The sequence below is a fragment of the Chaetodon auriga genome, chromosome 11 (assembly GCF_051107435.1).
Source record: "Chaetodon auriga isolate fChaAug3 chromosome 11, fChaAug3.hap1, whole genome shotgun sequence".
In the NCBI taxonomy this organism is placed as follows: Eukaryota; Metazoa; Chordata; class Actinopteri; order Chaetodontiformes; family Chaetodontidae; genus Chaetodon; species Chaetodon auriga.
In genome coordinates this window covers 14,925,214-14,951,462 of record NC_135084.1, presented here as the reverse complement: position 1 = coordinate 14,951,462, position 26,249 = coordinate 14,925,214, and the positions used below count along the sequence as shown (strand labels likewise).

At 41.2% G+C, this 26,249-nt stretch overlaps 3 protein-coding genes across 5 annotated transcripts; 1 reads left to right on the top strand and 2 right to left on the bottom strand.

Annotated features, from left to right (window-relative positions):
* Positions 1-977: 977 nt before the first annotated feature.
* ccar1 (cell division cycle and apoptosis regulator 1) lies at positions 978-17,098 on the bottom strand. 3 transcript variants are annotated; one of them, XM_076742836.1, is made up of 26 exons: positions 17,063-17,098; positions 15,027-15,188; positions 14,679-14,854; positions 14,421-14,561; positions 14,113-14,145; positions 13,455-13,651; positions 13,066-13,192; positions 12,276-12,395; positions 10,933-11,125; positions 10,613-10,757; positions 10,356-10,511; positions 10,000-10,225; positions 9,332-9,445; positions 8,925-9,091; positions 7,858-8,068; positions 6,590-6,673; positions 6,284-6,472; positions 5,839-6,030; positions 5,493-5,729; positions 5,268-5,400; positions 4,918-5,006; positions 4,689-4,829; positions 4,388-4,508; positions 4,019-4,201; positions 3,099-3,304; positions 978-2,018 (listed from the first exon to the last, which is right to left on the bottom strand). In XM_076742836.1, the coding sequence occupies exons 2-26, from the start codon at positions 15,136-15,138 to the stop codon at positions 1,938-1,940; spliced, it is 3,774 nt and encodes a 1,257-aa protein (XP_076598951.1). In that variant the 5' UTR covers positions 15,139-15,188; positions 17,063-17,098; the 3' UTR covers positions 978-1,937. The 3 variants fall into 3 exon arrangements, with proteins under 3 accessions (XP_076598951.1, XP_076598953.1, XP_076598954.1); XM_076742838.1 differs by having other exon boundaries at positions 5,268-5,397; positions 17,063-17,093; XM_076742839.1 differs by lacking the exon at positions 12,276-12,395 and having other exon boundaries at positions 17,063-17,093.
* A 129-nt stretch (positions 17,099-17,227) lies between these two features.
* Positions 17,228-20,728, bottom strand: LOC143328602 (NFU1 iron-sulfur cluster scaffold homolog, mitochondrial). Its single transcript, XM_076743817.1, has 8 exons — positions 20,629-20,728; positions 20,016-20,116; positions 19,744-19,879; positions 19,265-19,331; positions 19,055-19,166; positions 18,890-18,953; positions 18,492-18,666; positions 17,228-18,076 (listed from the first exon to the last, which is right to left on the bottom strand). The coding sequence occupies exons 1-8, from the start codon at positions 20,691-20,693 to the stop codon at positions 18,008-18,010; spliced, it is 789 nt and encodes a 262-aa protein (XP_076599932.1). The 5' UTR covers positions 20,694-20,728; the 3' UTR covers positions 17,228-18,007.
* A 466-nt stretch (positions 20,729-21,194) lies between these two features.
* LOC143328520 (transmembrane protein 150A) lies at positions 21,195-26,089 on the top strand. The gene is made up of 8 exons (XM_076743700.1): positions 21,195-21,286; positions 21,522-21,731; positions 22,684-22,731; positions 22,858-22,920; positions 23,013-23,080; positions 23,162-23,292; positions 23,569-23,746; positions 25,330-26,089. The coding sequence occupies exons 2-8, from the start codon at positions 21,667-21,669 to the stop codon at positions 25,521-25,523; spliced, it is 747 nt and encodes a 248-aa protein (XP_076599815.1). The 5' UTR covers positions 21,195-21,286; positions 21,522-21,666; the 3' UTR covers positions 25,524-26,089.
* Positions 26,090-26,249: the final 160 nt, after the last annotated feature.

Here is a 26,249-nt window from a genome sequence, read left to right as displayed (position 1 = left end):
CACAGCTGCTGCAGGGGTGGAGAGATTGCATGTGTTTCCTCGGGGGACAAATGAGGTTTGTTTGTCAAGCATTCAGAACACGACACCAGGACAAAAACAGCCACATAACCAAAGTACTAGCTGACAGATAGTCATTGTTCTCTAGGAAATGACACAGTCAAGCTGCTGGAAACAGACAGGGATGTTTCCTGCTAGGTTAAGTTTTTTTTTCTAGGGTGAACTAGGTCTCATTCTTGGTGGGAACACATTTCACAGCCAGTTGCACAGCTGCAGCACCAAAGCACTAAAACAAGACCATCGGGTCTAAATGATAATGTGGGGTATTCTTGACTACCCCAGCAGGCAGCTGATAGGGTCCAAAAGCTCTGAAAATAAGCACATATAAATGGTGCCTGAAGTAAATGAAGAGACACCAGTGTTTCCTGAATGAGCTGCGAGTGATCACTGGATGACAATGTTCATTAATACCCAATCTCATAGTACTATGACAATGTGTGGAAGCAAGGAGTGTGAAGTTAAGTGTGTATGCTTGTGAAGGGAGTGGCGGGAGAGGAAACGAACCTAGAATTACATGGACAGGAGGTCAGAGAAGTCCAGAGGCTCACAGACATAAAACAGACACCTTAGGAGACAAAAGCTTCAAAGGTACATGCTCTGCAAGGGGCTGTGAAGCCGGAGCCTCCCTGTTCCTCAAACTCACTGACAGAATTAATATTCCTCATCCAAACTGCATCTGGTTGCACCAAATAACTCTCCCTCTGCATCCACAAGGATACTATTCCTCATAAACGGCATCAGAAAACATGTTATCCCGACAGTAATTTAACAGTTAGCTACTATTAGCGATTACAGTGGCTAGCTTGGTTAGCAGAAATCGCAAAGTGGAAAACTTCGGCCTTGTTCACAGTGGACATTTTTATCATAGCAGGAAAATATCTCCTGTAAAACATATGAACAGGTGGAAAAAAATGCAGAAACACTGTAGTGTTAAAATGAACCACTTTACTTTTGCACAAGACATCCATAGAGTACATTTCCAATAGAAAAATAAAACCGCCTGCTTTGAAGCACATCTGAATGTTATTGCGCCTCTTTTCTAGAACCAACGCTCACAGTTCAGAGATGGATATCAAAGTGTTCATGTCTAGTTCAGGAGAACACACATTCATTGAACATATCTTTTGGTGAAGTTTCCTTTTTTCAGAAAACAAGACTGACGCTGCGACGCCCGTCACAGCAGAACATGGAAATCTGTAACTGGCAGCGCAGCAGTCGGTAGATACAGTCATGAGGTGCTGACAGCGAAAAGGTCCAAGGGAGGCAACCATGCATAGCCACGAGTTTGAGAAACCAGCAGAACCCAGTTAAATCAGCAAAAAAAAAGAACTACAAACTGAAGGTGTTTATTCATCGTAGTTGTGGTTAAACAGCAGATTGGGACGATTTACAAAGAAATTCTGTCTGAACCACATGGAGCCCCTCCCCACCCTTTTCCATCCAAAATAAGTTTCTTTTAAATACAGTTTTCTTTCATGAATTCTCTTGCACATAAATAGCATCATTATTGCTCATTAGAAAAACAAAAATCTCAAACAAAAAAAAAAGTTCAGCTCACACATACTGGCATTGAAGTCTACAATGTGGCATTTTATTGGCCATAACAAAGCTAAAGCAATGGCAAAAAGAAATGTTAGCAACTTCCAAGCTTTGTCATACTTAAAACCTTCTAGGTAAGAAATGTAACTCCTCAGAAACAAACCTATTGTACACACAAACTGAAGTCAAATTAACACAAGGGAACTAATTAATTTATACATGTACCTGGGAGACAGTAGGTCCAAATTAAACACAACCAAATTATGCTTGTTTAGTGAATATTTACAATTTTTAAGATAATCAGTGTTACAGAATAGCTTCATCTATTTTAAATGTGTCACTCATTCATCAGCACCGTTTGTTTGGGACGTCTGAATGAGAGCGCCGGCAACTTCATCAACAGACTCGTTTTCTTCTTCATCCTGAAAGAGGAAGAGGAACAATCAGTAAATGTGACCACTTCCACCCTGACAGCAATGCCACATGTTCTCGTGTCTGAATTACCACCCTGGACACTGTGATGGAGAGATCTTCCTGTGAAGGAGTAGTTGTGAAGGAGAAAACCATGTGATTGGAGTTAAGAAAGTTTTGCAGATAAACTGTGATTGGCAGATTGAGAAACATGGTGATGTACAGCAGGAAGACGTAATCATAAATATGGGAACATTTCCACCTGATTCAAAGTAATAGTGTAATGATAGAAATAGACTAATTCAATGAATATCAGCCTTAAATCATATCACATTGTGACTCACATGAAATGTTACATAAACATCATCTTTGAAGTTTAAAAACATGAGGACACTGGATCTGCATCACATCAATAAGGTACACTGATGTGCCGACAGTTTTTTTTGCAAATGCAGAGCTTTTGAAAAAAGGTATAACAGATTTAATAATACCCTTCTTGAACTTGTATTGCTCACACAGGGAAACTACTGACATCAGCGCAGTGCTGTAATGCTTCGGCTCCGGTCTTGAAAGGCTGCAATAAGTTTCGCCGGTCACCAGATGTCACTGTGCTGCTCATTCTGAATTCACATCTTTTTTCAGCACAAATAGAAAGAAAACCCCAAAGCCTCATAAGGCTTCACCCGTCCTTTGTTACTTTGATGTAAAATTCATGACTGCAATCTTACGACAAGGTTGGAGCAAGTAACACTTCTGCATTCATTTCAGCACGGCACAAGTCTGAACTGAACGCTGTCAGATCAACATAAGAGCCGCAGTAACACAAGGTCAAACAGAGACCGAATACATCTCTGTAGTAAATGTATTCTCTAAATCACCGTCTCTCATGCACAAAATCAATTTAATCAACTAGGAAACACTTTGAAAGAGTCCATTTTAATATGCTGAGGAGGTATGTTCTCATATCAAGTCAGTCCATAAAAACAATTTTCTCCTTTTTAATGCACTGCATGTCTGAAAAGGGCTTATGAAGTCATTTCATGCCTCACGTCAAAAATAAAGTAATTTGGTGTTTTTTAAAAGTGGTTCACCTTCTTCAGCACTGCCAGCAGTCCTTTGACGGATGACATCAAGGTGTTGGACGTTTTGATGATCTGGTCGTGGTAGGTCATCTTCTCCTCCTCCACTGCCTTCAGAGTCTGCTCCGTTTGGCTCAGAGTGCTTTTCACCTCCTCCAGCTCCCTGGACAAGGTCTTGTTGGCTTGCTCTAACTGTGCTTTCACCTTTGCATCTTCATCTGGGACGAGACACAAGAACAAAGTCAGGTGGAGGACAGAGTGAAGGAAGGTCAACGATTAAACTTCATCTCTCAAACTTCATTGTTAACAGCACTTGAGAAAACCCTGGGGTTTGGAAAAACCATCAACTGAATGGAGAGCATCCTTGTGTTTAACATCATAACCTGGTATGGTCTTCTGAGGGGTCCTTTGTTTCAAGGGCAGTGTGTTTAATAAGCAGGACGAAAACATCCCCATGGTGGGAGATTTTACTTCTATAATTACATTAAGCCCCTCACATATATTGTTGTGATGCTGATGATTTGCTCTGTCAGTTGTGTTTATTGTTTTTATTGCATCAGGATTATTATTGGTGCGACGACAACAAAATTCCTGGCCTGGTGGGACAAGCATCTATAAAAGGCTCTGTGGGTCTGTACAGAACCCTCCAGCTCTTTTCTTCATAGCGATGAAAAATGAAAAACAGTACTGATGAATCTTATCTTATTCTTTGCATAAGGCAGTTGGAAGCAATGTGCCAGTCCACGTTTCAACAGAAATCACAGCAGGAAGAATGCCGAATGATGTGAGACTGGGCTTCATTTAGCAAAGCTCAAATTGAGCCAGATCATTGTCCAGACGGACTACTGACACAGAGTGTAGCTTGCAACTCACGTGACTTTGACATACTTTCCAAAGATAACATATGCAATCTAAGATGGCTCAATTCATACCCATTTTGGCATCCTGCACCATCAGCTTCTGTTCTATCTCCTCTCTTGCTTTCTCACTCTTCTCCAGTTTCTGCATCATGCTGCCAATGTCGACCATGGCTCCGTTATACACGATCAGATTACCAGATTCACTGGCCTCTGACTGAGCACGAGCTTTGGGTGCAGGTAGTAGTCCTCGGTTACCTGACAGGAAAAGAGGGAAGAGTTTCAAAAAGAGGGAAGTCGTCTACAGCAGCTGTCTGCCATATGACAACTGGGGCTTATTTTAAGAAACTTTCTCAGTCATCCTCGATTTTAAAAAATGTGCTTGATTGACTTTTAAAACATCGATGGGAACAGTTTCAACCACAAAGACCCATGTCACCTTACCTATGAGATTTTCAATATGGGCTTCATTAAAGGAAGGAATGGGGTCATCCTTTCCCCTGTCTGTCAGTTTACGGTAGTAACAAGACTCTCTGACCACCGGTTTGTTCAACAGCTTCTTTATCTGGAAAAAGACAAAAGTCAATATGAAAGATTATTAGTATGTAAACATCCCCAGAGAGAGTCAAAAGCATCAGAGGGCAGGTGGAGAGAAAGCAAAATGAGTAAGACAAAATCAGGGATGCACAGGCCCAGATACAAACCATAGACATGGTTAGACTTGTGTATGAGTGTGTGTGCTCACCTGAGCACGTGAAAGGTGCAATCCCAGTGTGTACAAGATCTCCTCCAAGTCCCTCTCCAGCAAATAGCCACAGTGGCTCTGGTCAAAGTAGACAAACGCCATCAGCAGCTCCTTGTTGTGTGTGACCATCTGCTTCTTCTCCTGGTGTAACAACAACCACATTTATAATATCAATCGTTTAGACTCCATTAATGTCTTCATAATATGCTGACAACAACAACCAACCAACCTTGTCTTTAGAGGACCTCTCTTTGGACGACTTGCGGTCATCCTTGCGGTCTTTCCTGTCTCTGTCATTGGAGTCATCATCGTCCTTGTCTGAGACGTATCAATAGAAACATCAAGTTGGAAAGTCGAACACGGTTGAAGAAGTGCCAGGACATCTTTAATCTTATTATTATTACTTATTGTGTTTAGTCAGTGTGTTTTTCCCCACTTTAAGCCTCAGAAACTGTGGAAATGTTATCCATCACAGGGTCAGCGTGGTGCATGGTTTCTCATCACTGGCTAAATCATACTGTGGGAAATTCAAAAATAATCTATTGGGTTATATTTCAAGACAAGGACAGAGTGCCATACCATCGTAATCTTCATCATCTGCATCTTCGGCCTCCATGGGGTCATATTCTTCAGCGTTGGCTGTGCTGCCATCATCTTCGTTGTCCTCTTCGTCTCGAGACAGCTCCTTTTTCACAGTCTTTTCTTCGCTCTGCTAAAAACACAAGACAGAACTGCATGAAAAAAAACATCATTTGCTTGAGCGAACGACAGACTGAACAGACAAGGTGGGTTTGAGAAGCTTACCTTCTTCTTCTCCTCCTCCTCATCTTTGGTCTTCTTTACTGCTGGCTCTTCATTATCCTCTTCTTTTTCCTTCTTTATTTCACGCTTTTCCGCCTCCCTCTTTTCTGCCTCCCTTTTGGCTTTCTTCTCCTTCTCTTTCTTTTCGTCTTTGACAGGGAAAGCGGCGAAGGCTTTATATATGCGGTAGCCAAAGTCTCTCTGTAGCATTTCGTTAAATAGCTCAGCAAATAGGGAAACCTGGTTTGTGAGAGATTAAACAGATTCAGATGACTTACTATTGAGCATGTGCACTGGAGACTTCTTTCATTTTCAGCAGAAAACAAATGCTGTGACCAGCAAGTCTCACCTCAAAAGAGTGCTCCTTGTTGTCTTCCAGCCTGTAGTCCAGCAGCACACTCAGAGACATGACACTGCAGTCAAATTTGCCATTCTTAGCTGCCCAATTGGGGTGAACAAGGACGGTCGGCTCGTCAGGGAGGATGTAGCGTCTTTCTCTCCGCTGGCGCTCAAGCTCCTCCAGCCTCTTCCTTTCCTCCTCCTAACAGAGATGAACGCTTCAGTTAGAGGAGCGTTTCAGATAAAATTCATGATAAATCTTATTTCTTAAAAGGTTTAAGAACATTGAAAAGACTGGGAAAACTGTTAAATGTAATAACTGCCTCTCAATAACAACTGCATATCTGCTTTGTCCAATATAAGGAGACCTCCACATTAGTGTTGTCACAATCAAAAAAAAGTCTCATATCATTAAACACTATTCCTAAAATTCTTTATTCCTAAATTCTCTGCACCTCTCTGTCTTCCTCAGTGCGAGACGGCTCCTCTTCCTCAGGAATTTTGCTTTCTGGTTTCTCGGGCTCCTTGGACTCCTCCACCTGTTCCTCCACCTTCAGCTGCTTGGTGAGGCGAGCTATCAGCTGCGACTTCAACCCCTTCGAGCTTAGAGAGCGACAATCAAGCTCCTTACGCAGGTCATTTACCTAAAAGTGGAGAAAATAGGGCCGTGGGAAATGCACAGTTAACATATTACCAGGTCCAAAGATAATTCTGAATTAATTCCGTGTCCGTCAGCTCTACCAGTGCTTAGACTTTCTTACCTTCATTGATTTCGGGTCAAGTTTAGCCCAGTGAGTGGGAGTACTAACGTCCTTTGATTCACCATCGTCCTTCTCCTCTTCCTCCTTGACAGGAAATCATGAAGATAGAGACAGGCAGAGAGAGAAAGAGGTGGGATAGCAAACAGTCAGCTTACCATTTAGGACCTGAGTGAACTTTAAAGTTGATCCGTGCAAGAAGCAAGGTCACATCTGTCTTTCATTGTCTCGTCCTAGTGAGCTCTCGACTGTGCTTAAGTCCACTGCTACTGAAGCGTACACAGGGAAGCTCTCTAGCTCTCATAAAAACCAACAGAAATGCCCCCCAGCTGCCAATCAATCAATCTGTGGAACACAAAAAAAGGTAAAAATCAATGAGAGGTGTGTCCAAAAGGTGTGTCGGTACATCAGGTGAACTGAAGCTGGTCTCCAAACGGAGTGAGGATAGGGTGGCCCTACCATGGTCTATGACTGGGGTATTGGGTATTGCCATTTGTGGGTTTAATACACCTACGTCAGATAGGAGCCATTTGTCCTTCTGTCCAACCAACTGCCCTGGAAAAACCAAATTCTACATATAGTCCAAATGCGAGTGTAGGATCCAACAACAAGAACAGACAAGAAGCAGGACTTGGGGGAGGTTCTCTTTTCAAAGTCAGACAATATCAAATTGATGTGAAAAATCATATAAAAACACACATTTCTACAACAAATACATTATTTAGACGCAACTGACTCCACAGATTCCAGCGTAAAGAAATCTTTCAGATTCCAGTGGGTCAAATCTGAGAAATGATTTGAAACCATTACTGTACCAATTTGTAAGCACCCAAATTCAAAGCAGTTTAAGAAAGAACAAAATAAAGCCATGTTTAAGCCAGAGTTTACATGATTTAGTACACTCAGATTAGCACGAAATTATGAGGTCTTTGAGGTGCTGGAAGCTGTTTTATCAGTTGCGATCAGGGCCTACACAACACAACCTAGTCTCACTGCTTCCACTGTATGTGTCTGCTGGTAGTGAGGGAAGGTGGATGTGCTGATGGAGGAATGGAGGAGTTGGAGCAGAGGAGAAAGGGACAGTTGGAGGAGTAAACAGAGGAAGCCTAGGTGAGGTTGGGTGGAACAATAATCTGCCTGTGTTGGTGTCTGTCTGCGTGGCTGGTGAGGTGTGCTTTGTGTCTGATGTGTATCTGGGCTTTGTTTTTTGTAATTCCTGTGCCTTCCTGTGAGAATCGGAAATGAGAAGAGAGGGATTAGCGGTTCAGTGCCTGTTCTCCATCCGCCTCCTTTCGCTCGGCCGACAGCTTCTCAGCCAGCTGCTCCCGGAGTCGCCGTGACAGCACCTCCCACTCTGAGCGGGTAGGAAGACAATGCCAAACATCCGGAAGAAACAAAACCACTGTCTCCACATGAGCAGGGACTGTCCGCCCCTTGTGTGTCTCCTCCGGCCGATGATAGCGAATCTCTGCAAAACGATACCTGTCGCAAAGGAAGAAGGTGCATTGGAAAGAAACATTCTGGTCAGGGCACAGTATAAAAGGCGAGCCTTGCTAGGGCAAGCCTTCTACAACTACTCCCTCCCATGAGGTCACTGAATGATTGTACACATCATTACATTGACCCCTGTCCCACACAAGACGCAGCATAGACAAATGGACCCCGTCTGCAGCTCTCCAACTGTTGTCACAGGTTACGGCAGCCATATTGAGAAAGTTGACAAGACAATCACATAAAATAAATCACACCCCCAAATTCATCCCCATTATAGCTTCAGCCAATTATAGATGAGTGTTCCACATTTAACCTAGATTACACTTAGCGCACTACATTAGGGTTGTGCAAAGAGAGACAGAATCAACAGGACAGTGAAAGCCAGTTAAATATGTAAGATATTTAACAGAGAGAACAAAAAAAAAAAAGAAAAAAAGAAAAAGTAATGAGTGTCTTCTGGTCCAGGCTACTGCTTCCAGCCACAGTCCATGCGTTTGGTTTTTCATCACAATGAAATATGCATATATGTGTATAGAGAGTGTGACAGAAAGAGAGAGCCAAGACAACAACACACAAAAGGCCAAAAAGAACACTGCACAAACACAATAAATAATAAGAATAAATTATAGGTAGCAAATTAACAACACAATAATCATTAATACAAACAAAGAAACAAAAAATATTACTCAACATGTCAGGGATAAGATTTAGTATAGAGGTAGTTACATTATGCAGCAAATAATATTTACTCTATTTGGGATTTTGATACCAGCAGAGTTAACAGGCTTAAATAGAAACACAACTGATGAGAAAAATATATGTTGATGATAAAAATAGCTCTTACCACTGAGTGCACAGACTAAGGTCTATGCCTGTGAGTGCCTTGCAACAGCGTATGGCTGTCTTTATAAGGACTGAAGGATCCTTCTCTGGGTCAGCTCCATCCAGAGAGGGAGACCAGTGACCACCAATGGCCATGGCCTCATCTTTACCTCTCATTCCCACCAAAAACTAAAAGAGAAGGACAGACAGGTAGAAAGAAGAGCCGGAGTACAATAGGTTAGATGGAAATGGGAAGGACCACATGAGTAAGGGGAGTGGAGGGAGGAAAAAGACAACCAAGTTATTTAAACAGGGGAGCCAACGTCAGTACAGATTCTTCCACATTGTGAGTACTCAGCAATGGAATAGGACAATTACATCATTGTCAGCTCACGCACATGGTAAAAGCATGTGAAGTGTGTGATGTACCTTAATGAGTCTAGCAGGATGTTGGAAGGAGTCTTTGACTTCCTGAGTGTCCTCTGCCAGAGCACAGGACTTGTGATAGAGCTCCTCTATACTGGGGTTAGCCAGTAGCATCACCTGAAACATAAAGAGACGGCATTGAAATTATAATCCTTAAAACACTCATGAAATCAGACCTCTTTTTAACATTATTTATCAAGTGCTTCTTCTTTCTCCAGTAGCCATTTGTGTATTTACATTCTGTAATTATTTCTCTGTACAGTAGTTATCTTTGGTAGAGTCTGCTATTCCATTCATTGTAGTAGATTCAGACTGCCTACTAAAGCACCAAGAATTCACATGAAAATTTATGCAGATAATCCATCTTAATTTCAACTAATTGATAATGGCCTCACTGTTTACTGTCTGTATACTTAGTCTCGCTCTGAGCTATACTGCAACAGAGCTGTATAAAGTCATGTTTAAAGCAACGAACTACCAAAACGTGTGACCATTCATAAAATCTTCAATACAAGACAACAATCTTTTGGCAGAACTGGAACAAGAAAGAGCAGCCACAACACGACTTGTGGCTGCATACTTCCAACTCCTCAGAAGACCAATTTTACCGTGCCCTGCCATTGTGTCCTCACATGTGCAACATAAAATTGTTATCATTAACAGTCCGATACCTTAGCACTGTAGGTGTGGTTGGCATCTGGAGGGTCCAACACAGCCGTATTTTTGACTAGAGGATCCACCTCTTTGTGCAAGATGTGGAAGTTACAGGCGTTACTAAACTGGAAGGGTCTTGTCAGAGGGAAGGCATCCACCCAGGTGAAGACTGCATCAAAGAAGTCGCTGGGAATGTAGAGGTTCTGATAGCGCCTTCTCAGCTCCATCATGTCACAACTGGAACTGGAGAACCCACAGAGGACAGTTAATACCCCCATAACACAAACTAGTGCATACTGTTGACTATCACACCACCGAAGTGTTGACGTACAACACTGCAGTGATCGGTTTCCACTGAAAAGATTGCACTCACCCATCTAAACTGAACTTGGAAAACTGGACAGTGTAGCGAGGAACCACCCTGCGAGGCCGTCGAGGCGAGCGGTCACGTCTCGGAGAGCGGTCTCTGGAACGTTTGCGTGCAGGTGAGCGTTCTCTTGACCGTCTGCGCTCACGGTCTCTGTCTCGACTGAAGAATTGAGGAAAAACACACAATTAATAACTCATGTATACCGCGTATTTTAGCAACGAATATCAGATTATCTCAGGTAATATGTATTGCCATCTCACCTGCGTTCCTCTTTACTCCTTAGGATGAGCTCAGGGCCTCGATCATTGCGACTCGGGAAACGAGGTGGGGGCTCAATTCGTCGGACAGGCTGCGGCTGTGGCATCATTCTAACTGGGGGCTGAAGCAAACCGCCGGGAAACACATCTAGAGACAAGGGAAATCATGCAAAGCACAAGCTTGTTTAACCACTCAACATACCACAAAGACAGCTATGATTTTGTGGTCGATGTTGTGCCAAAACAGCTTAAAAGACAGTAGTGATCTTCACTGCTGTATGTCCAATACTAGATGAAAGTAATTTCACTGACAAGTAATTTACCTTTGGGTGGAGGCTGTGGAAGCAGAGGCTGAGGAGGGTTTTGGAGGAGAGGGGCCAAAGAGGCAGCTGACAGCTGGGCCTGAAGGAGGGAAGGAGGTGGACCCTGGGCCGGAACATTAAATGTGTTTGGGGGAGGTAGTGACTGCAGAATTGTGGGGGCTGCCTTCATCATATTAGGGGCTTGAGGCTGGCTCTAGAGAAAAGGGGAAAAACAAAAAAAAAAAAAGGAGGTGAGGATGTTTGAAGACGAATATGAAACAATCTTAAGTTATCATGCCCATGACTGCTCAACAAGTAACAAGATGAACTGTGCGAAAACTTGGTCAGTGGCTGCTTGAAAGAAAGAAGCGGGGAAAAAGATCTGAATGTCTGTGTGAATAAAAGAACTGTAGAAATCCTATCAAAGGTGTCCTAATGAAAGAATACCTGGTGTGAAACAAAATTTCAACCCAGAGGGTTGTTCTGGTTCAGTTTAGTTTTGCCAGTCAGTTGAAGCTAACAAAAGTAATAATGCAGGTTTTGACCTGTTTGAAGCAAAAGACAAACTTTTATGTTTATCAAACTTTTTTTTTCAGTGAGGAAAGTATGAGGCACTGCTTACCAACAAAAGATAATGGTTAAAGCTACATTCTTGAAGAGGATCAGTAAACTTCTAAACTGTCTCATATAAGATTATCTGATCTTCTTTACAGAGTACATGTCAAACTGTTGATGCCTGGCTGACTTCAATACGTGAACACTGCCGGGAGTTAACACTAACAAAAATGTGTCGCTGTCTCGCCGGTATTTTGTGTTTCATGCGTGGTACAGTCTACACTAAGGACTGTAGGAAAGTACGAATCAATCACATGCTGCATGTAAGAACATTTATGATTGAGCTGCTTACTCTAAGGATAATTTATTGAGTAGACAAGTTGAGCATCATGCTCATCAAAGGATGGCACCGACGTAAAACCTGTCCCTCAAGCTGAAGAAGGGTCACTTGAACCAAAAGGTGACACTGTCAGCACATTCAGAAACATTAACTGCTACGCAAGGCACTGATTCAGTTGGTGAGGTACTGACTTGAGTGGTACTACTTCAAATCAAATAGTTTTACCAAAAAGTACTGTAACCCAACACAAAATCTCAAAATACTTTGACAAGGAATTCTACAGGTTTAATAAATGCTTGCTGAAAATGTATTTATTTATAGCAGCTTTTCTTGAAGTCCCTGTCATCTGCAATGTCCCCTGTAGAGAGATTTACTGTTTTAAATATTAAGGAGGGAAAGAAAGAATGAAAGACAGAAACTGAGCAGGGAGAAGGACCAAAAACAATGTGATTCAGGGCTAGGGGGTTACATTTTGTCTGTTGTCCGCAGTGGAGTGCATGTCTGAGAACCGCAGCTGCATCCCTGGCTCATTGTAAAGGCTGCCGAGCTGTGGGGAAGCTTGAGGTAAAGGCTGAGGCTGCTGCTGATGCTAGGAGGGATTGAGAACACAACAGTCAATAAAAGACAGAGAGGTACAGGGACAAGATTAAATCTGAAAGGAAAAAAAACAATAAAAAACGTGAATATATTAGGATTCTCCTCAGGCTAAGCCAGGTGAACTGTCCAGGATTTAAAATGAACCTGTGGGTCTCACTTTTGGATATCCAAAAATTCAAACAGATATGTTGTCAATTTATCCATATCATGCAGTTTCGGTCAGAGGCAAGTCAGCAAGTGTTCCAATATTTAATCAGATTAATAGGCTGATGGCTGACATTAACTGAAGCGAACAGACATACAGAATATTAAGAAAACACCTCCCGCCTTTGCAGGGGCTAGACTGGGGGCAATGTTTTGGAACCAATGTTCACACAATGTCAGTATCAGTGGGACTCTTTCAGAAATGTGAAAAAAGCTATTGTGAATATTATTTTACAGTAAGTTTAAATCAATTAAATCTTTTCTAAGCAAAAAAGCCAAATAAAGTATGTCTTCATATTGTAGTAGCAGAACAGGGCAATTAAAAACCATGAAAAGTGTTGCGTTTATAATGATATCAAAAATCAACAACTGAAAGAAAACTCAGTTTGTATTCATGTGCCCAACAATGCCATCCTTTCTTTCCTGGGTGGCTGAGTGTAATCTCTGAGTGTTCTTACCGACTGGTTTGCTAGCTGAGGTAAGGTCTGGATGCGCTGGGCGTTCCACTTGAAGGGCATGTTTGGGTTGTACACCGCTTCCACTAGGACCCTGTCACCCACCTGAGGAGTCTTCCCTTTCACAGCACTGAAAATTTACAACAATACATTCAGACATCTTTGAACATCTCTATGTCATGCAACATGAGTTTTAAGGTTGAAAAATGTAAAGGTATCCTTTGGAACTATCAATTATGGCCCAAATAATGGCTTGGGAAGTAACGTGGGCAGGGTAATGCTGGCATAAGCATTATCAATGTAACACATACAGTGAAGAAACGATAGTTAAGAAAATTCAAAGTGTTAAATCATTCCACCAACATGTTCATACAAGAAATACTTTCTCTCACCTTAGCTGAAAGAAGACATCTTCATCTACAAATCCAAATGTGTCATGTAGTTTGTTGACAACACCAGTGAAGACTCGCTGCTTCTGTGGCTGCGTCTGCTGTTGGTGGCTTGAACGTGGTGTTGGGTAGGACACAGTAATCTGGGCTGTCTGCTGGGGGTTGGACAGACTTAGGCTGGTGGGCAAGGCGACAGGGGGCTGAGGGTCGGGAAAAGAAGGTTGCATGTCTAAACCCAATCAGTAAATACCATGACCACATTCAAACAAGAATGAAAAATGAAGATATTTTGATAGCAAATCAAAACATGGATTCTTCTCCCATAGAGAAACTAAACACAACACCATAAAGAAATTAGAGAATAACCATCAGAAATCTATAGGGCAAAAATGCTTTGGTTGTCTATGCAAACATTTGATCATTTATATTTTGTTCAGCCTTGGACAGAGTACTGTTCTGAGGTAATCCTGACAAGAAGTATTTCAAACCACTGTAGTTCTTGATGTGAGATCAATCAGTGAACAGAGAATGAAGAAGGGCGACACAGACAGTTTGTGGTATACCCTGCCTCTCCCTCAATATATGCTGGAATAGGCATTAATTAGCATCTTTGAAATGATTAAAAAAAATTATTGCAAATTTATGTAAGCTTTTGTATTACCTGAGAAAGTAGTGCCTGTTGAGGCTGTGGAAGCTGTGAAGAAAGAAGAAACACAGAAAATACCGAGTGAAATCTACTGTTGTATGACATTACCTGTGCTCATTTTCTCCAACCACACGTCAGTTTGCTGCTTTGACACATCAATCTATGTGCAGCCATCACAAATCTATATATAAAGTGTAACGCTCATGTAATTTATATGTCTAAGCCAACCAATATGTTATCCAGGGTTAATGTGAGCAGAGGACTATTCAAAATAAGAAGTGACAGGATGACAACATGTGAAGCAAAATGATTCTGTGTTTCACCTGATGAGGTACATTGTACAGTTGCTGTTGGGGGGGTTGCTGGGGAGGCTGCTGCTGTTGCTGTTGTTGCTGCTGCTGCTGTTGTTGTTGTTGCTGCTGCTGCTGTTGCTGATACTGCTGGAGGGCTGTATTAATCTGAGACTATATAAATTACAAGGAACATGGGAGAGATAGTAGTTGATCAAACACTGTTAGATGTGGCAAAGGCAAAATGTATAGATTGCTGAGTGTGCTCAAGACTCCCTCACTGTGACTGACCTGCTGTAGTGCAGCTGCAGCAGCTGCTGCAGCTTGCTGCTGCAAGGCTGCAGTTTGCTGAGACAGCTGATAGTTTGCAGCAGACTGGTTGCTGAGAGAGACTGCAGCCAAGGCTGACTGCTGAGAGTAAACAGAAGGAGATGCTCCCAGAAGAGACGGCTGCTGCACACCAAGAGCTGTAGAGAGGGAAAATAAGGAACCTGATTCAGAGAGGTGTGGAAGAATTCAATTCAATATTCCTTTATTAGTCCAAGGGGAAATTCCAAAGCAAAAAACACTGAATGGGGACCACTGATGCAGAATAAGATATCGCATCATGGTATGATGAAATGGGTAAAAGTTACTCACAGTGCAGGCTGCTGAGGTCAAGAGACTGTCCCGAGTGGCCCGGCTGGGACACCGCTGTGGCGGCAAACTGAGTTGCCCACGGCGGATTCTTCTGTCCCCCGAATTGGGCCATGACTCGCTTAGGTTAAGGGCAGTCTCTGCTCACCAGGCCGATGTTTGTCACTAAAAATAAAACAAAGACAAACAAAACAATTCTAAAAATTTCATATAACTGACAAACTTGAACTATTCCCAAAGATTGCGATGCAAAATTGAAATTATAAGAAATTCCATGCAATTACACTGAACTGCCCACTGTTTACTTTGCAATGTGGTAGGCTACATCAACAGCCATGTGTGCATTTGCAGACAAACATAGTCTAGACGTGTCGTATTTTTTTGTGTTTTTTAATGTTTATATTTTATTACAATGATTTTCGTAACATGCTGTTATAGTTATTCTACACTATGAGTTAAACATATTCTTCAAAATAGGTCATGGAGCATACACCAAAAAGGGTTTCAGGGTGAACTGAGTTCAGAGCAGCAGATATACATGCATACAGTGCATCTGTTGCACACCAGTGCTGGAAGAAATGTAGGCTGCGGCTTAAGAGTGTGTTGCTAAAATGGTTAGCAGAGCATCAATCCCTTTTACAACCTTTTGAAATTTAGATGCAATCAATGAGGCTGCACAGTTTGGTTAAAAGATTACTGTTGCTCAATCTGACCTTTAATTGTCAATAGAGAGCCCAATCCGGTGTGGGATCAATAAAGTCTTACCTTATATCAGCACAATCTCATCCGTAATAATGCAGTTTCCTATGCAATGTGTGTAAAACTACAGTTATTGCCATGCTGACAGGTTTCATTGTTCATCTGTGCTGCTTTATTGTGCATGTTCTCTAAACTAATTTACATTAGTTAGGGTTAAAATACTTAGGGGGAAGAGTATGTGATTTTTTGGGGGGGTGAAGCAGACAAGGTTGTTTGTTTTGTTTTTTAAGAAAAGTCGCAGCAGTGTAGAAGTGAGTGAATAAGTGTAATCTTCAATAAACATAACGGCACAAATACTTAAAATAAAAACTCCAAATATACAGCATTTACCCTAATACTGTATATCGTGGACTGCTTATTAAATAATCTCCCAAAGTATGACTATATATGTTACATTTCCCTGTCAAATGCTGTCAAAACTGTCTGAAAAGGAGTACAAAGGGGACAAAGACAAGTTATATCGTGAATGCAATAACTTATATGCTAGACCATACATTCGCTAATTTGAAAGCAACTTCACACGGCTAGCATGCTGTTTACACTGACTGGACAGACCATACCAACCTTTAACTTTAGCTTACGTTAGCTCCTAAGGTTATTTTACAATAATTTCACACCATTAGCCTAACACGAGGGACAGAAATAAACCACGAAACAATTTTGTGCTTCGAGAGAGCACATTACTTCCTCGTGCGCGACTATTAAAAAAAAAAAAAGAAGAAAGAAATCATTTGATTTCTCCGTATTTTTCTAACTGCTGACACAGCAAACACAGCAAACCTTAACGGCAGCTTGGCTAACGTTAGCCCCTTTAACTGACAGTGGGCTAGCCCAGGCGGCTAGCTAATATTTTACGTCTGTCTAGCAAGCTAATGCAGTTATTGTTGTAGTTAACAGCAGCTAACTAAGGCTTCAATTTACTATGGCTTCGCCTACATTATTGAAGCGTGCCCTGTTTAGCTACCACCACATTAAAACACGACATGACTATTGTAAGAGATACAGTGGCTAAACCTACAGCTAACACTTAGCATTCGCACATCGTTAGCTTTGTTGCAGATTAGCCTCGTGCTGGATTTGTTACCGAAAGCGAGGCCCGATTTTATATTCGTTGGCAGTTAGCATTGAATGGACAATGTTTTTGAAGCATAAAAACACACAGTCACAAGTGGCAGCAACTCTCTTGTATGCCATTAATACCTGTACTTCAGTTTTGCTTTAAAAGTTTAAAAAAACCAACGCTGCAAGGTTTGGATTAAAACATTGTCAACACTGCTTACCACTGTCCCCTTGGCCGGCCAATATAGACATAAACTGCGCATGCGCGGTATGCAGGGACTCAACCGTGCTCCAACTAAGATTAAACGACTTATCTGTATTTGTCAAATATACCATTTTGTGCCAGTGTGTCTGTGCCGAGCACGAGTAAAAAAAGATTTGAATCGTTATGTATTTTAAAGACTGTCATAATTCAATACTCTTTCTTTTATTCCTCAAATAACAGTATGTGCATAATCATTCCTTGTTTTTCTCTACACACATAGGACATAGCGACACGAGGCATGATTAGAAGTAAGAACAGTAAAACTAATTATAAAAAAGTGAATCAACAACAACGACTTGTTTTCATGATGTGAACTTTGTTTGATGTGATACAGGAAATCAGAAGAACAGTGCACAAAGCAGATAAATATAGCATACAGATGTTTAAAGCTGTTTCACTGTAAACCTACTCATTAATTCTTCATTAATAAATGATGCATCGACGAGTAAAACGGTTCAGTTATGCTTCGTTTGGTATACAGCCACAACAACTGGAATACCTTACCAAATCTTCATTCTGGATTACTTTTCATTATGTCAAAAACTTCGACAATATCACCATCCTATCAAAATATTGTTTCAAAATATACAATATTTATAAGAAATAAATACATCATTACATTTACAGCTATCACTGCAGAACATCTTAGACTGGTTAGAAGAATGTATACAGGTGTATTTCCTGTATCTCCTTTTCTTAGTAACAGGGGCATACAGTATGTACAGTGCATATGCATTACAGCTTGAACTCTTGACAGTATATAGCATGCACAAAAAACAGCAGGTAATACTTTTCTCTCTTCATTCTTATGACTGGTAATTAGTGGAAATGATGCATGGCTGATTTTTATACAGTGGAACAAATTTTTGTCCTTCCAGAGGTGTTTCGGTTGTGGAAGTTTTCATTCTTGTAACTTGCGTTCCAGCTCTGAGAAAACCTTTGTGTTGATTTCATCCACTTCATCTTCCACCTTTGCAAAAATGGAATTGACAAAAAGTGAAATGTGACATTAAAGTCAGTATTTTACCATCCTTACAATCATGACAGAAACTCAACTATGTACAGCAGCAAGTAAGTAAAATAGATATCGAAATAGGATTATCTATTCTTCGCTTTCATGATCTTACTCAGCTCTACTTGCCAAGGCTGGAAAGTTGCACCTATGGATTGCAAACTTATTGTTGGGTCTCATTGCTCAGCCTTAGGGCCCAAAAAATCAAATGAAATCACAGCACAATTTACTGCACGTAATCATTTAAGTGCCACAATGTCTGAAACTGCAGAATGAAAACAACAGTGAAGCTCTGTCTCAAAATAAAACCCTGCGCAAATTTCTGCTCATCTACAAATACAATCCCTATGAGACAACTGATCGTGATTATCACCTGTTCCACGTTGTCTACTTCTGGGATATAAAACTGCATCATGTTCTGAATGCCGTTCTTCAGGGTGACTGTGGAACTAGGGCACCCTGTGCAGGAACCAACCAGCTTCAGCTTGACTGTGCCGTTATCAAATCCCTTAAAAATGACATCGCCTCCATCCTCCTGCACTGTAGGTCTGAGAGAGCAGCAGAAAGCGGAGAAAGATTAGGAGTGTTGTCTTTTACAAGAATGTGAGCTTCGTTGTTAATGGGTTAATTAGGAATTAAGAAATATATGGGGAATATTTGATCGAGATTGAAATAACATTAAAAATGCATAAACTATTAAGCAGTGAGCTATCCCAGATGCAACAGGCGAACAAAGAGTAAAAGCTGCTCTCAAAGTGAGTCATTTTGTACCTGATTCTGGTGTCCAGAAGCTCCTTTATCATAGCTACAACATCATCATCATCTTCAGAATGACCTATAGTACAGAAAATGTAGAGTGTGGAGATATTTACACAATATACAATCAAGCAGCGGCATACCTCCAACATGACTAACATTGGCAGGCTGCATACTCACTGCTTTCATGGTACACTGCCCCTGTTGTTATCGGGTCACCGCTCTCAAAGAACTTAGCAATGGCCTCCAACGTGTGATGTTTAATGTTCGTCCATTCCACATCCTCATCTGTCTGACAGGAAAACAAAGATCTCACGTGTTGTTTCACCACAGAGAATTCATGAGATTAGAATCACAGAGACCAGCTGTATGAGTACATTTAATGCTTACTTTAGTGACTGTTATGAAGTCAGGGCCGAAGAAGACACTTTTCACTCCTTCAATTTCAAACAGGTCCCTGAAAGAAACACGTTATCATGTTGCTGCTCAACAAAAATGAAAAACATACCAATGGCAGAATGAAGTCTGCTGCTTTTTATGATGCTGTCATTTTGTCAAGACAGAATGAAGCAGCATTTACAGGGTAATTGGGCCTTTTCCCTCAGTTCATTTTTTACAATATAATTTCCAAATATGACACAATAAGTGTACAAACAAACACTCACTCACTCACTCACACACACACAGTCACATTTCCATCAGTTCTAGGGACATTACATAGGCTTACATTAATTTCCTGGAGACTTAAACTGACCATAACCACCTCTTGCCTAACCCTAACCTTTACCCAAGTCTTCACCCTAAAACGTAATGGTTTACATTATGGACAATGTAAACACAACAAAGCACAACAGTAAAGTTGACACAACCTGGCTAAAGATGAACATTCAGCTGAGCTTGAAGAGGGAAAGTCAAGCGTCCCAGCTCCTAGGACAGGTTTACCAGGGAGGAACTTCAAGCTTCTGGGGTTTGGAGTGTCTTCAGTCTGGATGGACAAGCATCTTACTGAAAGATGGGACAAAAACAGTTTCTACGTCAAGTTTCGTGGTTGTTGTTTTTTTCTTCTACACAGCGGTATCATTAAGACAGGTGTTAGACGAGTGCATGAATGTATTAATGTGTCTAAATAATGGTTTCTCACTTGAGATGTGTGTAGTCTTTGTCCCGGGCTGAGGCGGAACTCTCCTGAAGCTCTGGGTCAAGCACTGTGAGTGGTACGAGCTTCCGGTCCTGTCTGAAATCCTTACAACGTAAAGAACATTAGTCTGTCTGTCTGACTGTTAGTCAACACAAAACTTAAACTAGCAAAACAATTCATTTCTTGAGGCAGGATTGAATATTAAGGGGGTGTTGATGGGTGAAAGCAATATTATCTTCAGCTGTTAGTTCAGAGTTTTGATGTAACGTTAACCAAAGGATTTATCATTTTACTGATAAAGTTAACGGTCCCAGCTAGCTGACGTTAAGGTCAAAAATACGCGTTGGGATCAGGAAGTACACACATATAAAATCAAATACGATATAAATTGGAAGTGAATTAACTGGCTTTTTCGATATCTCCACACGTACATGGATGGATGGGATTAGATTTGTAACCCGTTACCGAGTGTCGCAGTTTGCTAGTTAGCCAATTAGCTAGATAAACGTATCATCTCAGCCGCACACCAGAAAGTCGAGATTATGCTTTACACAAGCACTATAACTATAACCAACACGTGTACAAAACGATATATTATAGATATAGAGGTTCAAACCTAAAGCGAGCCGTGTTTTTTGCCCGTAACAACTGGCGAAGACCCCATGTCATGTGCGCCGCCATTTTGTTTGTTTTTAAAATGAGGACCTCATGTGGTAGACTGCGCGTACTCCTGAACAGGGACCTAAAAATGAGTTTCTGACACTTACCTGTTTTCAGTTCATTTGTGAGATACAAAAATAAATAAAAAAGATAATAAATATTCGTCAATTAATTGATCACATTAATTATTGTGTAGTCTTAAAAAGATAATGGGATCATGGAGTGCCTTAAGGGCACCAACCAATAGCTTTTCTTCATTTTTTTCTCTCAACCAGTTTTCTCAATAAGCCAACTCTTGAGACAACAGCAGTGGAGTAAATGAACTTAGTTACTTTCCACCACTGGATGTCAGGAAAAACAAAGCATGTCCCTTAAAAGTTGCAAAGCATTCCTTAAGTGGCAGTCATACAGGTCTACTCTTTCGTTCTCAAATTAGATTTTTATCTGTGGAACTTTCAAAATGAGTGCCACACACACACACACACACACACACACACACACACACACACACACACACACACAAAAACTGTTGGACAGGTTCATAATTTAAATCCAGAGGCACCTGGTAGTGTATAATACAGTCTACAGCGGCTTGTTTAAGATGGACTATAAAGGTGAGTCCGTTTGGAATAGAACAAACAATGCACCACTGCCAACCACATGTTTCACAACACTTGTTCTGACGGGGTAAGGTGGTGTTTCAAAGGAGTGGCAGAGAGACTCTTCCATAAAGCAGCAGTGTACTCTGGATAGTGACTGAACCAACTACAACAGTGTGGTTGTCTGTCTGGAGATCCTGAACTACAGTTACATCATATTTGGTGGTTAAGACTTAATTTTTTGTTCCAGGCTCAATCTTGCTCTGTAGGTATGAGGCTGACTCCGTGAGGAATCTCAAAACCCCTGAGGAGGTCTACTGCTGAGTGTTTTTAAGGCACTTGGACTTCAGGAATTGTTGTTTCAATTTGCTCCTCGTCTTCCTCACCACCAAGACATGGTGCTCTGGATTATCTTCCCCATCTCCCTCTCCCTGGTCTCCTTCATTGGAACATGGACTGTGTAAGTTAGAAATTCACACTTTCACATTCACATTTGTCTTTGAAAGTATGAGAACAATTGTTTTACAAACAAACAAGCTACTTTTGGTTTTGTTGTCTGCCTCTGTCTGTGTGCTGTCCTGTAAATACAAAGTTTATTAGTCTGGTTTTTAGTATTAGTTTTGGACTTTATGAACATCCTTAGTGAACTTGCGAAAACATCTTTTCATCAGTGTTATTCACATCTGAAGCTAAAGCTGATCATGAAGCTGCAGAGATTCTATTGACTGACACATCATGGTCATCAGCTGTATGTGAACAGTGTGTTTCTGGCTAAGGGCAGTGAGATTCCAGTAGCACTATAGTGACAACATTTACCTTGAACACAAAGTAATGAAATTACTTTTACAGTTTTTTTGTTTGTTTGTTTGTTTGTTATTTGTTTCGGCAGACGTGCTTCTCACATGCTTTTATTCTAATATTCCAGTTCTGTGTGTGTTATTTGTGAAAGTGTTTATATAAAAGTCTCCTTCAGAGCAGCTTTTGAATTTCAATGCATGGAAAAAAGGTACGTGCTCTCTATACTTAGAGATGTTATGACGCAGCAGCCTGAAGTATGTGATCCGGCTGGTTTTGACTGCTGCAAGGTGTGAACACTGAACTTTCAAGAAATACCAAATTCGATCAATATTATCGGCATTTATTTCCTTCAACTTAAGCCATGAGTACTTTTAAATCTATGTGCTATTCAGTCATGTATTTATGTAATCATTAAGCTCTGTTAGTCATTCGTGTGTGCGTGTACACTGTACTTCCTCCTCACTCCGTTTTGTCATCCACTTCCATTTAGGGTTTGACTGAATATCTTTGATTGACATGCATACAGATGTTTCATCATGTATACTGATTATTAACAAAGTAATTTAGTGAATAAAAAGAAAATGCTATAGTATTTCTTTGTTTCATGTTTCCAGATATGGCCTTGCCTTCTCCAACTATCACGTGTGCTCTCTCAGTGACTGGTGAGTTGTGTCTCATTGTTTTTCACCATCAGCATTTGGACGTGACAGATTCTCCAGAAGCTCATTCATTTACTGTACTGAATTTCCCCCGTGCCGATCAATACAGTCTATCTTATTTGTTTCTAGGGGAAGTGACAACTACTGCAGAGGGAATCAGTCCACTGGATGTTGCTTTGTTCCCACTATAAGGTGAGAATGCAGCTAATTTCACCGTCCGCTTGTCCTTTCTACTGCAGTCAAACAGTGAGACTTGATCAGTTGAACATATTATGTGATTCCAGCTCGAGTGGGACGAGTGCACCGGAGAGTTCCCTGTTCACAGCCACAATCAACGCTGGATCCTTCCTGTGTGAGTTCACCTGCTCAAGGTCCAACATGTTACACATGATTTGAGTGATGTGTGTGATACCAACTGTGATCTCCTTTTTAGTTCTGCTGTTCTGTATATTCCACCATGCCCATATTATGGAGAGACATACATGCCATTGCATGCTGAGCAAGGCTGCACTTGTCTTTGGTGTGGTGGCAGCCATGGGGGCTTTCATTGCTGGAAACTGCAATGTAAGTACTGCACTTCCTGCTCAACGTGTCTGAATAAATATCTGCGACAGAAATCCACCTCACGGAGCAGTAAGCTGACAGGACGTCCTCATATAATGATGACGATAAAGCTGAACAGCTTCAATTTGCACCTGGGTTTGGTTTATGTAACCTGTAATGATTTAGAGCACAAAGCTGGCAAAGTTTGCACACCTCGTGACATCATTTTAAACTACACGTACCAGTCAAGCAGCTGTTTATCTACTGACTCTGGAAACTACTGACTGTCCTCCACAGCCAGGTTACCTGTCACTCCTTCACTACCTGGGAGCTGCCATCAGTTTCATGTGCATCTGCTTCTACACTGTTCTGCTCACTGCGCTGACCGGGAAGTGTGCGCTGACAGGATATGAGCGGGTCCTCTACCCAGTCCGCATCATCTCCACTACACTTCAAACCATTGTCACCATCTGCTGTATCCTTTCATAAATCTCAGAGTCTCATTCATTGCTCTGCAGTCAAGTCCACAGAACTCTTCTGTTTGACGGTATTATTGCTTAAGTTACATTTGCAGGTGCGCAGGTTGGAGGATAGTAAACTTTGTTCATTTGTTGTGGCTTGAAACACTTTGCAGGTACAGGTAAGAGAAATCTTAAATCAAGGCAATATATGCTTGTTTTTTGTCTGATAACATAAATCTTCCAGGAACCTTTTAGGTTTCACTTTCACTTGTTTCTTTTTTCCACTTAATCAGAAGCAGAATTCCTTTATTGATCCCCGAGGGGAAATTGTTTTTGTTGCAGGTGCTCCTTACAAGAATAAAATTAGAAAAGAAAGAAAAGAGAAAGAAGATATATATATATATATATATATATATAAAAGCAAATATAAAAACAAAATATTTATACTGAGAATATATATATAAAACAAAATATATATACTGAGAAAAGAATAAACAGAGTATATACAGAAGAATGTGCAAAATTGAATTTGGTCAAATATGTATCAGTATAATATCAGTATAAATATGTGCAATCTAACAGGCAGTGAAAAGTCCAAGGGCCATTCAGAGGGAGGAGTTGTACAGGTTGATGGCCACAGGCAGGAATGATTTCCTGTGGCGTTCAGTCTCAGTGATATATTTTCTAACTTATGACTGAGATTTCAACTGCTTTGTACTGGTGACACTAATCATGTAGATAACTGTGAGTTCAGTGAGACTAGGTGTGTGTGAATTTTGCTTAAGTGATATTTCTGCTCTCTTGTTTTGAGCGCTGAGTTTTTGCAGTGCAGCAGTTGACGTCAGCAGTGACCACCTGAGTTTTACTCACAGCTGCTCTCCAGCACTGCAGTCCCTTTGTGCCATGTTTGCATCCGGTCTGCTGCTCTGTTTACAAAGTGGGACTGGCCAGAGCAGTCCACATGGCAAAAGAAGATATGAAGTATTGGCTCTTTTTTTTTCTTTGCCAGATCAATCTTTAACCACTGATTGCCACGCAGCTTCACATTTTACACTCTTACATCTGGAGGCTGCACAGTGACACAATGTGAGTCCTCTTGTGGAGCAGTTAAGGGTTTAATGTCAGGCTCAAAGAGAGCTGGACACCAGTGGTGAAGCACAAGTCAAGTCAAAACTGAATACAGAATCTAGGATCACACTGGCCTATGCATTCACATGCTTCTGTAATACACTCACTACATTGGGCTCAAGGTGAAGCTTCTCGATCATTCAGGTCATAAAGAAGTATGATGCCAAAAGCAGCCAGACATTGGTAACTGAAGATTTGCATCCAAAAGGCTTCTTCTAAATGCAGAAGCATAAAACAAGTCCCGTTGCCTTTGACTTAAGACCTCTGCAGACAGGCTAAAAGTATATTTTATGCCTTGTGAAATTCTTGTTGTCTTACTGTTGTAAAATGCTTTGGCTGTACGTCAAGGTGTTGACGTGATCTCCAATCTGCTCAGGAGCAAAACAAAATGACATGTTCTAACGAGTGATGAGTGAAACATCTGACTGCCACTAACTGTTCCACACATCCTTAACCTGCAACCCTTCAGATACGGTTTTGTTTGCCCAGGACGAGTACTTTTACCTCCACCTGTCTGCTGTATTTGAGTGGATGCTCAGTGTCAACCTGGAGCTGTTCGAGCTCAGCTACGCCGTGGAGTTTTGCTTCTTCTCCTCCTTCATGCTTTCAAACCTGCTAAGCAAACGAGACGAAGAAAAACCCTTGATGATGACGATGTCCTGATATAGGGCTGCCAGGGTCCAGCTGACGCACACGAGCGGTGAGGATGGACTGAGTAAGACATCTGTAAAGACAGTGGCTGGATCGTGGCAAGGGGACCAATAATTTATTTTCATCTCTCCGCTGGGAAGGATTTATATCCGGTTGTGGATTATGACTGCTTTTATTCCACAGTCTTGATACTGTTGCCTCAAATGTTATGATCTCCTTTACTGTGCATTTCTGTTCCTTAGGTAAAACACTCCTTTTTTATTGAAATCAGCGAGCTTGCACAGCACATGAACAAAACACATCGGACATATTGTACTTTTGTGCCATGTTGCTGCTCTGCCAACAGAACAATTAACCATCATACTCTCATACATCTTATTTATGTTTGTTTTTTGTGCAATAACTTGATGAACAATGACTCATCATGTTAGTTTAACTCTAAGGTTCCTTACTGGATCTAACTGCTTAATAAAATCATGACCTCTGAACAGACTGAGAAGTCCTGTTACTCTGCTGAGAGCTGCAGATCTGAAGCTCTATCAGAAGGGTGGAGGATATTGTAATGCACCCATTCAGACGTCTGAAGTCCATGTCACGTCACAAGATCCTGTTTGACTGGATGATTGCTGAGTGACATTCAGATGTTAGTTTTGACAATTCATTCATGGTACAAACTAAAAACACAGACGTCAACGCCTCATCAGGAACAAATTAAAGATCCAGAAGTGCAGTAATGGC

What these genes read in the sequence shown, in the direction of transcription:
- ccar1 (XM_076742836.1), bottom strand. Translation starts at nt 15,138, where the DNA reads ATGGCCCAATTCGGGGGACAGAAGAATCCGCCGTGGGCAACTCAGTTT. An exon ending in TGTACAATGTACCTCATCAG is followed by an intron (nt 14,146 to 14,420) that starts GTGAAACACAGA and finishes CTTTCTTCACAG; the next exon opens with CTTCCACAGCCTCAACAGGC. An exon ending in ACAAGGAGCACTCTTTTGAG is followed by an intron (nt 5,730 to 5,838) that starts GTGAGACTTGCT and finishes CTCACAAACCAG; the next exon opens with GTTTCCCTATTTGCTGAGCT.
- LOC143328602 (XM_076743817.1), bottom strand. Translation starts at nt 20,693, where the DNA reads ATGGCGGCGCACATGACATGGGGTCTTCGCCAGTTGTTACGGGCAAAA. An exon ending in AAAAACACGGCTCGCTTTAG is followed by an intron (nt 20,117 to 20,628) that starts GTTTGAACCTCT and finishes TTACGTTGTAAG; the next exon opens with GATTTCAGACAGGACCGGAA. An exon ending in GAATGTTCATCTTTAGCCAG is followed by an intron (nt 19,332 to 19,743) that starts GTTGTGTCAACT and finishes TGTTTCTTTCAG; the next exon opens with GGACCTGTTTGAAATTGAAG.
- LOC143328520 (XM_076743700.1), top strand. Translation starts at nt 21,667, where the DNA reads ATGGTGCTCTGGATTATCTTCCCCATCTCCCTCTCCCTGGTCTCCTTC. An exon ending in GTGTGCTCTCTCAGTGACTG is followed by an intron (nt 22,732 to 22,857) that starts GTGAGTTGTGTC and finishes ATTTGTTTCTAG; the next exon opens with GGGAAGTGACAACTACTGCA. An exon ending in CAACGCTGGATCCTTCCTGT is followed by an intron (nt 23,081 to 23,161) that starts GTGAGTTCACCT and finishes TCTCCTTTTTAG; the next exon opens with TTCTGCTGTTCTGTATATTC.